We start from the raw sequence: 13,783 nt of genomic DNA, 5'->3' as shown, positions 1-13,783 counted from the left end.
GGAGATGCACACTCAGGTACCCTCTACGCATCCGGACACAGCTGCTGCCTGGAGAGTGCTGGGCCATCTCCTAACACCTCTGCTTCTCCTGGACCACTTGGGAATCTACACCCAGCAGACAGATGGCTATCCACATGGATTTCAGTGTCCAGCTGGAAGATGAAGGAGTGTTCTAGACCACGATCTCCTATTTGGCCGTTGGTGTATTTTAACCATAATGCTTGTGGTTCTGTAATTTCTGTACTTCTCAGTACTGTCCCCCGCACTGTTTCTAATCCTCAAAGACGGCAGTGGGTGGACGTAACAGCTAGTGAACAGCACACAGGCACTTATGTGTTGTCACGTTCTATTTGCGTCCTTTCTCTGCCAGAACATACAGAAGCAGAGGTGCTAACGCTGCTGAGATGATGTACCCGTGAGTGAGGACAGGTGAAAAGACTTTCTTCACCAACAGGTCATTCTTGACGCACAGACTATCCTTGGGACTGTACCTAGAGTCACTGCCTTAGAGCTGGGTTTGCGGAAACGACAGCCTACAGCCTAATCCAGTCACCTGGTTATTCCAGCCTGTGAGCTGTGAACCATTAAGATTTTAAATGGTTACAGAAGAGCCCACACAATAGCCTTGATCTTCCCTCTCAGCCCACAAAGCCTAAAATACTTACTGAGGTTTGCTCTCTCTGGCTTATGGATGCTACACACTGCCTGCAGCCTCAGTTGCTACTTTTTCTCAGATTTTAATCCCTCCATCCTAGAAGTCTAATTCTAGGAACTTACCCTGAAGAAACAATCAGAGATGTGATCAAATAATTATGTGCAAGGGTGTTTGCAGTATTACTTGTAATTGTGATACACTGCAGAATAATTATACAAACTTATGGAATAATTGCCCAAAACTATTTTTTAAAATCCGGAAAAAAAAAATCCGAAACCACCATTTTTTTGAACAAAAAATGAAGTTATAAACAAAGGTCTATCCATATGATGAAATATTATATAGTTATTTTTTAAACTCAAACTGTGGAGAAATAATGACACGGGGAAATTTTCACGATGTGAAAGTAAAATAAATAAATATGCAGATGGATATACAAGTTGACCACAATGTTGAAAAATAAAATACATCTATTGAATCTCCTTCATCTCCGAGTGAGAGAGACCAGGTAAGAGAATGTGCGGCCAGCTCACCCTGCCACACCAGAACGATCTCAGATTCTGAATTTCCAAGGAGAAGGAGTTGGCAGAGACACATCTATTGGTCTTAAAAGCTACAACAAGCCTGACCTGTGGAGCTTCCAGCTCCTCTACTGTACTCGCTATTCCGTATAGAGGCCAAAGCCTCAGGTTTTGGTTTCCGTCTCCCAGGATGCTCCCGTCTGACTACTTCTTAGGAGTCTAAGCAAACTGATGGGAATTTCATTCACCAAAGAGTGAGCTCTCCCAGAAGCTGCTTCAGTCATTTTCTACCTCCCTCCCGCCACCAGGAGGGCTGAAGATGGGGCTGAGGGAAAACCAGAGGCCAGTGTCACAGCTTGAGCCAGATCTCGGATAGATAGAGTTTAGCTTGACTGATTTACATCTGCTTTCATCTAGCAGTTAGCGTCCTTACAACCGTGAGCAGGCAAGTCCCTGCACCAAAATAGCAGTGCTGCAAAGGGTTCCTCCAAATCCTCAGCACACTTAGTCCTGGACTCATGGGCTGTGTGTTACCCTCCATACTGGGTCCCTGAGCGCACACGCCAGCCCCCCGCCGGAGGGGCTCCTTTACCTTTCGTGGGCTGTCCACGTAGGTGGGAGTCATGGCTACACCGCTGCTCTCAGCCGGGGGGGCGGAGCTCTTGCCCCCATGCACCGCCGCCTGCTGTTCTCCCAGGCACCTAAGAGGGGGGAAAACACAGGGCGGTCCTTGCTCAGAGCCCCCTGGGGAAGGACCCACGTTAGCCACAACGAAGCGAACGCAGCTCTGCTGCCGGCACCTTCGAAACACCCTCCTCCGCTTTGTTAATCCTCAGGCCCTATGTGGTGCCCTTAATTTCATTCATTGTCCTGAACGATCACCAGCTGCCATGGAAAATCAGAAAACAGCTCAATTTTAAAAGTCTCTTGCAGCACCTGGGCTTATGTATTAATTTGAAAAGGCAAGTGACATGGTTTGAGTGACTCTGTCCATGAATACCATTTTTTTTTAACTCTCTGGGAGAAACTTTTTCTCAGTTTTTATTAAATATACCAGCAGAAGTACATTCTGAACGTTAGGGCTGCGTTACCATTCGGCATTAACTAAACAGGGTGAAATGTGTCGACTCTTTATACATTTTGAAGATTCGTTAATCTTGCAAACGCACACACTTAAGCCCTCCCCACCCCCCCAAAAAATGCCACACGCTAATCTAACAGGCATTTATCTCAGACACAAGACAACTATGGCTTTCTTATGACATCTCCTCCCATCTCAGTTCTGGTATCCATAAATGCCTACTTTCACATATATTTTCCTAATTTTTTTTTCCGTACTAAGATAAGCCATGAACTATGGTAACTTAAATGCTACCCCCAAATTAGACTGTTTTAATATACCACTGAATTTTTATTTGGTAAGTTCCAGGAGGCTCACATTACAGTCTAAAATGCTTCATTGTTACCATAACACACACTTTTTGTGGTGGGCACTTCGAGGCGCCACCCAGACCCTCTGCCGTGGCCCTGCTGACATGGGAGCTGGGCATGTTGTCCCCCTCCAGAGACGGCCCAGCTGCAGAGCCCGAGCCCCTCCCTGGGCTGCCTGTGGACAGTGAACCATCACCAAGGGGTGTAAAGGCCTGGCCCTGTTGGTCCAACCCGGCTCATCTCCCAATGTGGCTCTAGCTCCAGGGCTTGAGGGAGGTGCCCGAGGCTGTCACTGGGCTTTCCTGCATCGCAGCTTCTCCCTCTGTCCCCTCCACCTTCCGCCCCCTCCCTCCCACGGGGGCTGAGCCCACGACTAAATTCTGTCTCCATCCGTTTCCCCGGGAAGCCAATTTGTGACATTTCCCTCATCTTAAATCCTGACACATCTCTTACTGATGGTGAAGTAACCTCATATCGGAGATTAAAAATCAGTTTCCATAGTAACCTGTTACATTCTCTCTTTTTGGTTTTTGTCATGGAAAATTTTGAAACCCATATGAAAATAAGGAGGATAATGTAATTGAACTCTTATCTACCTGGACCCCAGAATTATTTATTGATAGAGCCAATCTTGTTTCATCTATCCCTATCCACCCGATTATTTGGAAGCAAAACTCACACATGCTCTTACTTCATCCATAAACACTTCAGCATATATTGTATTTTTAAAAGATTTTAGGACTTCCCTGAGGGCGCAGTGGTTAAGAATCCACCTGCCAATGCAGGGGACACGGGTTCGATCCCTGGTCCAGGAAGATCCCACATGCCGCAGAGCAACTAAGCCCGTGTGCCACAACTACTGAGCCTGCATTCTAGAGCCCGCGAGCCACAACTACTGAAGCCGGTGCACCTAGATCCCGTGCTCTGCACAAGAGAAGCCACCGCAGTGAGAAGCCCATGCACCGCAACTAGAGAAAGCCCGCACGCAGCAACGAAGACCCAACACAGCCAAAAATAATAAATACATTAAAAAAAAAAGATTTTACTGTGTGTTTGTTCAAAACAGGATTCAGTTAAAATCCCTACAATGCAGTCAGTTATGTCTCTCAAGTCTTCTTTAAGCTAAAAGCTCCACTCATCCCTCCATCTCCCTGCAATTTATTTGTGGAAGAAAGTAGCTCACTCGTCCTATAAATTTACAGTCTGGATGTGCTGATCATATCCCTTTATTGTTTATCGTGTTCCTCTGTGCCCCATACTTCCTGAGCACTAGAAATTATATTTAGAGGTTTGAGCACATTTAGGTTTGATGGGGCAGTAATTCTTCCTCAGTGTGTTGTGTGCTTCTACATGGAGGCCCCCGGCATCTGGCGATGTGAGCGGTCACTGGTGATCTCTGCTAGGTCCGTGAGCGCATCAGAGCCACGTGTGGTAACGTTCCAGCGCTCCTTCTGGACCCATTAGCTGGAATATTGGAGAGAGACACCTCCTGCACCAATCACTTGGGTACTCTGAGGTGTAATTCATATAAGAAAAGCAAACTAAAAGCCTGACTCTGCCTGGTCCACGTACAGCGCACTGTCTCTGCACCACATCGCGGTGTGTTCCTCTGGGCCTCATCCGCAAACACACACTGGGACGCTCTCCTGCGCCTCCTGGGGGCTGTGGCCTAGGCTGTGGCTGGGACGGTGGTGGCAGGAAGCCTCGGTTGCCCCCCAGGGTCCCCTCGTCTGATGCACATGACAACCCCCATGTACTGAGCTGCCATCTACGTGCTGACCCGTGGACTAGGAGTCAGGGATTCAGAGACAAGTAGGACCCGTCCTTGCCCTTGGAGGTTCCTTGTCTCACGGCTCAGGGGAGGGGATGTCACAAAAGGACTAGCTATACTGTGCAAGCCCACATGTGAGAACACGCATGGGGCACGCTGCCTTCTTCCCAGAGGCCGTGACGATTGCCACGTGGGCTCTCTCCCTGCTCTGACTCCCTGATATCAGTTTATCCCCATCTAACAGGAGCCGCAGAGCTGCGGACTGGCACCTGCAGCCCAGACTGCCCACAGCCACGTTCCTGGGGCCTCTGCATCCCACAAGAGCCTGACAATAGGTGCACGCCTCCAGGCAAAGACCTAGGGGAAATGGAGGAAAGAGACATGCGTGGTAAGATGACAGGACTATGGGTGAAACTTCTGAAACTCTTCTTCGTATGGCTATAACAGTTTTCCATAATAAAATTGGATCTGCTTGGTGTAGCAAAACAATAAAGAAAAACACAAAGTAAAAAATGCTGTGTCAGCAAACGTCATGTAAAGGTCTTGCTCCCTCTGCTCGGCCTCTGGCTCTGAGAAAACGCACCACATCACCCGGGAGCGGTCATCTGGGGGGAGAATAAAGCTCGGGGCTCCCTGTCCTGCTTCCTGCTGTGGGGTCAGCTGAGCTCCCCACACACACCCAGGGACACTGGCACCCCAAAGTACCCGTCCTCTTCGAGTCTGAGCAGAGAGAGGCTCCTTGGGGTGCACTGAACAATGACTCACTGACACATTAAAATAAGATTCCCCTGCCCCCAACTTCACACCCCTCCCAGCAATGTATGTTCCTTGTTCTTTTTTCCAGTGGGAAAGGTCTGTGATTAGCTACAGGGACAACCTGCCAGGTGGAGTTCTGGGGTCTTTCCTTGGTCAGATAAAGGTATTTTCTGGAGGCCCCAGCACCCTCAGTAATGAGCTCGACCTACCCCAGCTCTCCTCCTCTCATCTGCTCCCCTGTCACCACAGCCACGCTCTTCCCTTCTCTCCCCGCATCCCTTCCTCTCCATCCCATCCTCACCCTCTAGCCTCTGCTGCCTCTCGCCTGGACTAGTGAGGCTTCTGCCTCCTAGGCCCACCCACCAGGCCTTCCTGTACGCAGGACCCATCTCTGCAAACACCACTTCTGCCAAAGATGCTGAATGAGTATTACATGATATTAAGGAACTGCTGTGACTTTTTAGGTAAATTATGGTATTACAGTTTTGTTTTAGGAGTACTTATCTTTCAGAGATGAACACTGAAATATAATAGACAAAGGGGTGTGATGTCTGGGATTTCATAAGAAATAAAAAGGAAGATGAGAGCAAGCGGGATATAAATGAAACAAGATTGGCCGTGAGTTGATAATCATTGAAGCTGGGTGATGAGTAAACAGGGATTTATTACACGAGTCTACTTTTTTTTAATCTGTTTGAAATTTGCCATTAAAATAAACTTTCAAAGCGTCGCTCTTGCTATGAGAATGTGTAAGAACAGCCTGGAATCCGACTTCCCATGCTGTCTTTGCAACTGCATCTCCCACTGGGCCTCAGGCTCACTCGTTACCTTCTGAAAGCTTAACATATTTGGGCTCCTGTGGGCATGGCATGGACCCCCTCACCAGACAGACACCAGGAAGTACAGCGGGAATCTGATCTGGCTGGAAGGATGGAGGGGGCAGGGAAGGCCTCCCAGAGTAGGTCCCACCTGCTCATGGCAATGTTTTCTCCTTTTCCCCAAGTCCTCCCCCTAACCCCCATATAAATGCATCCCTTTCTACAAGGACATCTTAAATCCTACCTCCTATGACGCTGTCCCTGCCCTCCCAAAGCAAGATGTGGTCCCACGGGGGTCCTAAGAGCTGCAGCACCTACTGTTTACAAAGGGACCACACACTCAAATGCCTAGAGAAGCTGGTCAGGTGGCCCTTGTCTGAGGGGCCAAGACAAGTCCAAGAGCAGACGGCGTGCTGGTTCTATGGTAAACCAGGGGCACAAGTCCACCTAAAGGGCCAGCCCAACGTGGCTGGGCTTGAACGTGAACCCAGTGGTAACTGAGCCTCCACCACTTCGAGCAAAGCTGGATTTTACCTATTACCCATACTATAATTTCGTAGTACATTATCTATATTTTTTGTACAATATAACCATAATGTTACATATTTTTTCATGTAAGAATTCATTTAAAACTCAAGATTTTTATATGAAATCCTCAAATGAAAAAAATTTGGCTCAAATATTTAAAAAATATTTTGTGTTTTTAGGGCAACGAAACTACTCTATAACGGTGGCTACATGTCATTTTAAGTTTGTCTAAACCCATAGAATGTGCAACACCAAGGGTGAACTCTGATGTAAATAAACTGTGCTCTTTGGGTGACTATGATGTGTTAATGCAGGTCCATCGATTGTAACAAATGTACCGTTCAGTGAGGGATGTGGATAATGTGCAGGGACAGGGTGTAGATGGGAACTCTCTGTACCTTCCACTCAATTTTGCCTTGAACCTAAAACTGCCCTAAAAAAGAAGGTCTATTAAAAATACAAAACAAACAAAAGACCAACCAACCAACAAAAAACACCTTGTGGACCAAACCAACTGTATCTGTAGTTCAAATCAAGCCCCAGACTGCAAGTTTTTAACTTCTGACCTACTTCATGACATTCGACACTTACTAGGTATTAACCTAGCTTTCTTTTCAGGTATGTGTCTTTTTGTCAGTTACTGGCTCCTTGGTAGACAGAAGTCACATTTCACCACACTGGGGCCTGCGGGATGGGAACGAGTATCTGTCCACCAGGCACTTACTTCTGAGTGGCTTCCATTTCCAGCAGGGCAGACAGAGCTGAGGTTCCCTTCTTCCCAACGGGGGGGCCGGTCGACTCGAGGGAGTGGGTGGGGATGGGCCCAGCCATCTGCAAGCCTTTCATGGCGGCCCCTTTCTAAAGCATAGAGGAGGAGACAGGCTATCAGATGCTGCTGCATCTGCTGTGCCTCAGGCTCTGGGAGCCCATCAGTGCAGTCGGGGAAGACGGGGTCTCAGGATCAGGAAATGCCAGGAAAACGGGTTTTCACTTGAACTGAAGGTCCCAAATAGCTGTGGACTCAAAACACACTGCCTCCTTGAGGCGGTTTACGTATAGCATCTCATTTTATTCTCAATCACCAGCTCAACAAAGTAAATAACATCACATCTAATTTATGGAAAAAGAAGCTAAGTATCAGAGAAGTGAAATAACTTATCCCAAATCGCACTGCAGCTGGAATTCAAACTCCAGTTAACTGACTTCAAAACCTAGGTTCTTGGGGCTTCCCTGGTGGCGCAGTCGTTGAGAGTCCGCCTGCAGATGCAGGGGACACGGGTTCGTGCCCCGATCCGGGAGGATCCCACATGCCGCGGAGCGGCTAGGCCCGTGAGCCATGGCCGCTGAGCCTGTGCGTCCGGAGCCTGCGCTCCGCAAGGGGAGAGGCCACAACAGTGAGAGGCCCGCGTAACACACAAAAAAAACAAAAAACAAAAAACCAAGGTTCTTTCCACTACATAAGTTCTCCCAGAAATGATGCTGTGTACGAGCGGCAGCTGGCCTGGGTTAAAGAACACTGAACTTGAGGTTAAAAACAAAAAATAAAAACACAGCTGATGATCAACACTACTCAGCAATGGAAAGGAATGAACCGTGGATTTGAGCGACAAGTTGGATGAACCCCAAAGGCATTATGCTGAGTGAAAGAAAGCAGCCTCGAAAGGTTACGTATCGTATGATTCCACTTATAGGACATTTGGAAAAGACAACAGCATAGTGATGGAGGACAGACCAGTGGCTGCCAGGGGTTAGAGATGGGGGGACAGTGTGACTCTAAAGGGTAGTGTGAGAGTGTTTTTGCACTGATGGAATTATTCCATGTCCTGATTGTGGTGGGGGTGGGGGTTATGTGAATCTATACATTTGTAAAATTCACAGAGCTGTATGTGTACACACACACACACACACACACACACACACACTCTCTCTCTCTCTCTCTCTCTCTCTCTCTCTCTCTGAATCATCCCAGATCAGCCCTTTATTAGCTCGGTGTCCTCAGACACATCCCATCACCCCCACGAGCCTCAGCGTCCTCACTGGGGAGTGAGTGGTTGAATGAAGGCCCAAGGATGCAGGAAACACTACAAGTGACATAAGTGACATTGCTGCTGTCACCCTCTAGAGCGAGTTTCTATCCAGCAATCCAGTCACATAAGCAGCTGTGCCTGACGCCGGGTCCCCAGTGGGGAGCTCACAAAGGACTGTGTCCTCGGGTCAGAGGCGTGGCCCCAACCCGGTGGCTGGCTGTGTACCCCCCTTCACCCTGCTCTGGAGGAGAACCCACTGCTTTGGACTGAAGATAAATGCTGGGCAGCTGTGTAGTAAAGAAACTGGCCGGCGAGAGGCCCCAAACACAGGAGGAGACAGTCCCTGCATCCCAGACCGGGCCCAGCCCCCAAGGGGCCCGTGGTGCCTCACCCGCATCATGCGATCAGAGCGGTGCCGCCGGCGGATCCGGTTTAGGCCCTCCACGAATCGGATGAAGCCATCCAGGAGCTGCCATTCCTCCTCGTCCGCCCGGGGCCTGTCCCCATAGATGTCACAGTGGGCCTCCCCCTCCGTGATGCGCTTGGTGGCGGTGACACAGGCCGGCAGCAGCAGGAAGCGGGTCCTCCAGAACTTCAGAGACTCGATTAAGCTACAGAGGGCCAGAGGGGAAAAGGGGTGGTGGTGAGAAAAAGTAGATGATAAAAGCACCCCAGTAAGCATCCCATCTCAACACCCACGCCCCTGGGAGTGAGGATGCGAGCGTCCATCTGCCCAGGAGCACGTGCTCATCTGATGCTGCATTTCACGCAGGCTGAGAGGGAAGAACTCCAAGGCTGCTTTTACTTTCTATCCCAGAGACGTCAGAATGCTTCTGTGCACCCAGGCCCAGTGCCGCTGTGGCCTTTTATCATCACAACCATAAATCATGCATAAAAATGAAAAATTAAAAACAAGATGTCACGGGGAATTCCCTGATGGTCCAGTGGTTAGGACTCGGCACTTCCACTGCTGTGCGCCCAGGTTCAATCCCTGGTCAGGGAACTAAGATCCTGCATGCCTCGCAGCATGGCCAAAAAAATAAATAAAATAAAATAAAAACAAGATGTCACAAAGCTTTTTTATATAGAATGGATAAACAACAAGGTCCTACTGTATAGCATGGAGAACTATATTCAATATCCTATGATAATAAAAAAGTGAAATAATGCCATTTGCAGGGATATGTTTGGCCCTAGAGATAGTCATACTGAGTGAAGTAAGTCAGAGAAAGACAAATATCATATGATATCACTTATATGTGGAATCTAAAAAAAAAATGGTTCAAATGGACCTATTTATAAAATAGAAATTGAGTCACAGATGTAGAAAACAAACTTATGGTTACCAAGGGGGAAAGGGGCGGGAAGGGACAAATTGGGAGATTGGGACTGACATATCCACACTACTATATATAAAACAGATAACTAATAAGAACCTACTATATAGCACAGGGAACTCTATTCAGTACTCTGTAATGACCTACATGGGAATAGAATCTAAAAAAGAGTGAGTATATGTATATGTCTAACTGATTCACTTTGCTGTACAGCAGAAGCTAACACAACATTGTAAATCAACTATGCTCCGATAAAAAAAAAGAAAAAATCTATATTTATATGAAACCATTATGTTGTACACCTTAAATATGTACAATTTTTGTCAATTATACTTCAATAAAGCTGAAAAAAGATTTTTAAAAAAATCCTATGATAAACCATAATGGAAAAGAATACCAAAAAAAAGAATGTATATATGTGTATAACTGAACCACTTTGCTTGACAGCAGAAATTAACACAACATTGTAAATCAACTAGACTTCAATTAAAAAAAAAAAAAGATGTCACAAGCAGTCAGGAAAATGTGAAGAGCACTGACATTCCACCAAAGAGCACATCTTGGGACTTCCCTTGTGGCACAGTGGTTAAAACTCAGCACTCCCATTGCAGGGGCTCAGGTTCGATCCCTGGTCAGGGAACTAGATCCCACATGCATGCCGCAACTAAGAGTTCACATGCCACAACTAAGGAGCCTGTGTGTGGCAACTATGGACCCAGAGAGCCACAACTAAGGAGCTCATGTGCTGCAACTAAAGAAGCCCATCTGCTGCAACTAAGGAGCCCACGAACCACAACTAAGGAGCCCACCTGCTGCAACTAAGAGCCGGTGCAAGCAAATAAATAAATAAATATTAGAAAAAAAAAGAGCACATCTTCACCAGGTTTTTTGCTGTTGTTTGTTGTTTCATGTGGTAAAATATACATAACAAAGTTTACCACTGTAATGATCTCTAAGTGCACAATTCAGCAGCATTCAGTACATTCACACTGTTGCACAACCATCCACGTCCATCTCATCACTGAGTTTTTAACCCAATGCAGATGTGCTTTTTCCCTCCATTTTCTTTTTCTTTCTTTTTTTTTTTTTCTAAAACAGGCATCATTTTGCAATCAGGAGAAAGGACAGAGACATTAAAATACGGACACACGGCGAGGATGGAAAGTGAAATTGGGGTCTCTGACCTGAAGTCCTCGGAGCCGGCAGAGCAGATGTACTGGTCTAAGTAATTCCACTTGTATTCCTCCAGCCGCTCGTGCGAGAATTCCACCCAACAGGAGACAAACTCCGAGTCTGAGTGGGAGGGGCAGAGGCTGTAGGTGTAGTGGATCTGGGCAGATTCGTAAGGGTACCTGAAAAACAAAGGGCGTGGCCTGAGGTCCAAACAAGGATCCCCCCTCCCCGCAAGTCTCCTGTATCTTTTCTGTCTCAAGACACTTAGCAGTATCCTTGGCACTCGACCCTCGACCACAGTAACTAAAACTCATCCCAGGGGACTGGTAATGGAAATTTCTCAGTTCTTCTTAAACTTTCTCATTCTTCTAGCCTCATACTCTTTATTTTTAATTGGCATGTTAAGACTCATGCTAAACATTATAAGCTGGATCAAATCCCTTTTGGAAGTAGGTGAGCTACAACCATAAAATACAACCCTAGAGAGCAAAACAGTAACTCTGAAAGAAAAACCAATGACTCAACCTCCTCAGTTTGAATTACGTGTTATACACATAATTCAGTATGTGGACAGTATGTGTTAGAAACATAACTTAGTAGTTGGACATAATTTAGGACAGAGCTGAAAACTTTAAATACCCAAGGACTCACTTGGGAAGGTATCGTGTCACTGTGATCATCTTATCCTTCAGTGTGACTTTGTGGAAAGTTCTGCCCATGCTCAGCCAGTACTGGTCTTCCTCCTCAGGGCGGTTTCGGGACACAAGGCCTAACAGGGAAAAAAATAAACAATTTCCTCCATCTGGTTGAGGGTCATTCCTTTAACAGGCAATTGCTTCTCTTCCATATAGATTTAGAAAAGGAGAAACAAAAGAGGCAACACTTTCTTTCCAGGGGCAGTTTCATGGAAAAGAAATATTCTTGGTTTAAAAAAAAAAAAAAGTCCTGAAGTGGGCAGATTTTTCTGTTACTGAACCAGCCAGCAGGAGATTAGAGCCTGGGGGTGCCTACAACAGCTGTCCGAACAGCCCAATGCCTCGACTTAAATGGAACTCCACTCCCCTCAGGCACAAGCTGCCACCTGGCATCTGAGGCCCTCAACCGCGGGGGTGGCCAACCTAGCTTTCGGCCCTCAGCCCCCGTGACGCCCACACTGCTGCACCACGTTTCAGACTTATTTGCTTGAATTTCCTCCTCCAAACATTTGCTCCTGTTGCTTCTTCTGCCTTCTCTTTCTGGGTGACTGTTGAAATCCTAGGGATCATTTAAGGTCACCATCAAATGCCACTTCCTCCAGAAAGCTATCAGACCCTATCAGCGGTGAATTCTACCCTGGATGTAGCTCCTTGTGTGCCTCTGTCTCACACCCTGACAAACCAAAAGTTCCAGGAGGCCAGGACCCAAATCTTGTTTGTCTTTGTATTTTCAGTAGCACCTGATAAAGTGCTATTTCACAGAAAAGGAAGTAGGCAACCTGGATGGAGCGAGCCACTGACACGAAAAGCAGATTCATCTCACTGCTCTTGGGATAAGAACAAAATCCTTCACGTGGGCCTGTGCAGCCTGGGTCTCCTGACATCTCCGGCCACATTGCTGGCTTATTCCCAGTGCTCTCCACGCCGGTCTTCTTTTGGGTGCCCAGAAAGTCTCACGAGGTCTTCCAGCCAACAGGGGCTTTGCACATACTAACCCTGCTGCCTGGCATGCTTGGCCCACCTGTTCCTGCCCTCCACTCCTCTCTCACTAAAAACTCCTGCATGTGTTTCAGGTACAGCAGCAGCTCAAACATTAACTCCTCAAAGAAGCCGCCCCTGACTCTCCAGACCAGATCAAGTCCTGTATTAAATATTCTCGCAGCCCTCTGATTTTTCCCTCATAGTCTTTATTGCAACGTGGAATTGTATATCATAGTTTGACAAATGTTATTTTCCCCCACAGAGCAGGAGCTTCAAAAATACTAATGAGGGGCTTCCCTGGTGGTGCAGTGGTTGAGAGTCTGCCTGCCGATGCAGGGGACACAGGTTTGTGCCACGGTCCGGGAAGATCCCACATGCCGCGGAGCGGCTGGGCCCGTGAGCCATGGCTGCTGAGCCTGCGTGTCCGGAGCCTATGCTCCGCAACGGGAGAGGCCACAACAGTGAGAGGCCCGCATACCGCAAAAAAAAAAAAAAAAAACTAATGAGGACTTCCCTGGTGGTGCAGTGGTTAAGAATCTGCCTGCCAGTGCAGGGGACACGGGTTTGATCCCTGGACCAGGAAGATCCCACATGTGGTGGAGCAACTAAGCCCGTGCACCGTAACTGCTGAGCCTGCGCTCTAGAGCTCGCGTGCCACAACTACTGAAGCCCACGCGCTCTAGGGCCCATGCTCCACAACAAGAGAAGCCACCGCAATGAGAAGCCCGTGCACTGCAACGAAGAGTAGCCCCCGCTCGCCACAACTAGAGAAAGCCCGCGCGCAGCAATGAAGACCCAACACAGCCAAAAAAATAAGTACTAATGAACAAATGAATGAACACAGTCATATATTCATCAAGGCACAATGTCGTACACCAGGCGCAGTGGTTTCCGTGGTGGAGGACAACAAGATGCAGCTGAAACCATCCTGGCACTCAGAAAGGTTACTAGTCAGTAGAGTCTATAATGTGCGAAGAAGGCATCACGTGATACATATCACAAGGGGCTTTTAGAGAAAATCCAGAGGGAATCCAAAGCTTTATCGTGAACAACAGGGCCTGGACCAGAGGACTGCTAAGCCCCCATTAAC

The 13,783-nt window shown here is 47.5% G+C and overlaps 1 protein-coding gene across 2 annotated transcripts in view; it reads right to left on the bottom strand.

The window, feature by feature from the left end:
* DEPDC5 (DEP domain containing 5, GATOR1 subcomplex subunit) overlaps positions 1-13,783 on the bottom strand; it is a 90,332-nt gene that overhangs the window by 24,080 nt on the left and 52,469 nt on the right. For both annotated transcript variants that reach the window (XM_081252710.1, XM_081252711.1), the window contains exons 28-32: positions 11,669-11,786; positions 11,029-11,196; positions 8,899-9,118; positions 7,205-7,338; positions 1,769-1,877 (exon numbers count right to left, since the gene is read on the bottom strand). In XM_081252710.1, coding sequence (XP_081108836.1) covers positions 1,769-1,877; positions 7,205-7,338; positions 8,899-9,118; positions 11,029-11,196; positions 11,669-11,786 — 749 coding nt within the window. The remainder of the gene's footprint in view (positions 1-1,768; positions 1,878-7,204; positions 7,339-8,898; positions 9,119-11,028; positions 11,197-11,668; positions 11,787-13,783) is intronic.

Source organism: Mesoplodon bidens (assembly GCF_964165515.1).
Source record: "Mesoplodon bidens genome assembly, chromosome: 13".
In the NCBI taxonomy this organism is placed as follows: Eukaryota; Metazoa; Chordata; class Mammalia; order Artiodactyla; family Ziphiidae; genus Mesoplodon; species Mesoplodon bidens.
Note: the sequence above shows the minus strand (reverse complement) of the source record. Positions and strands in the feature narration are given on the sequence as shown.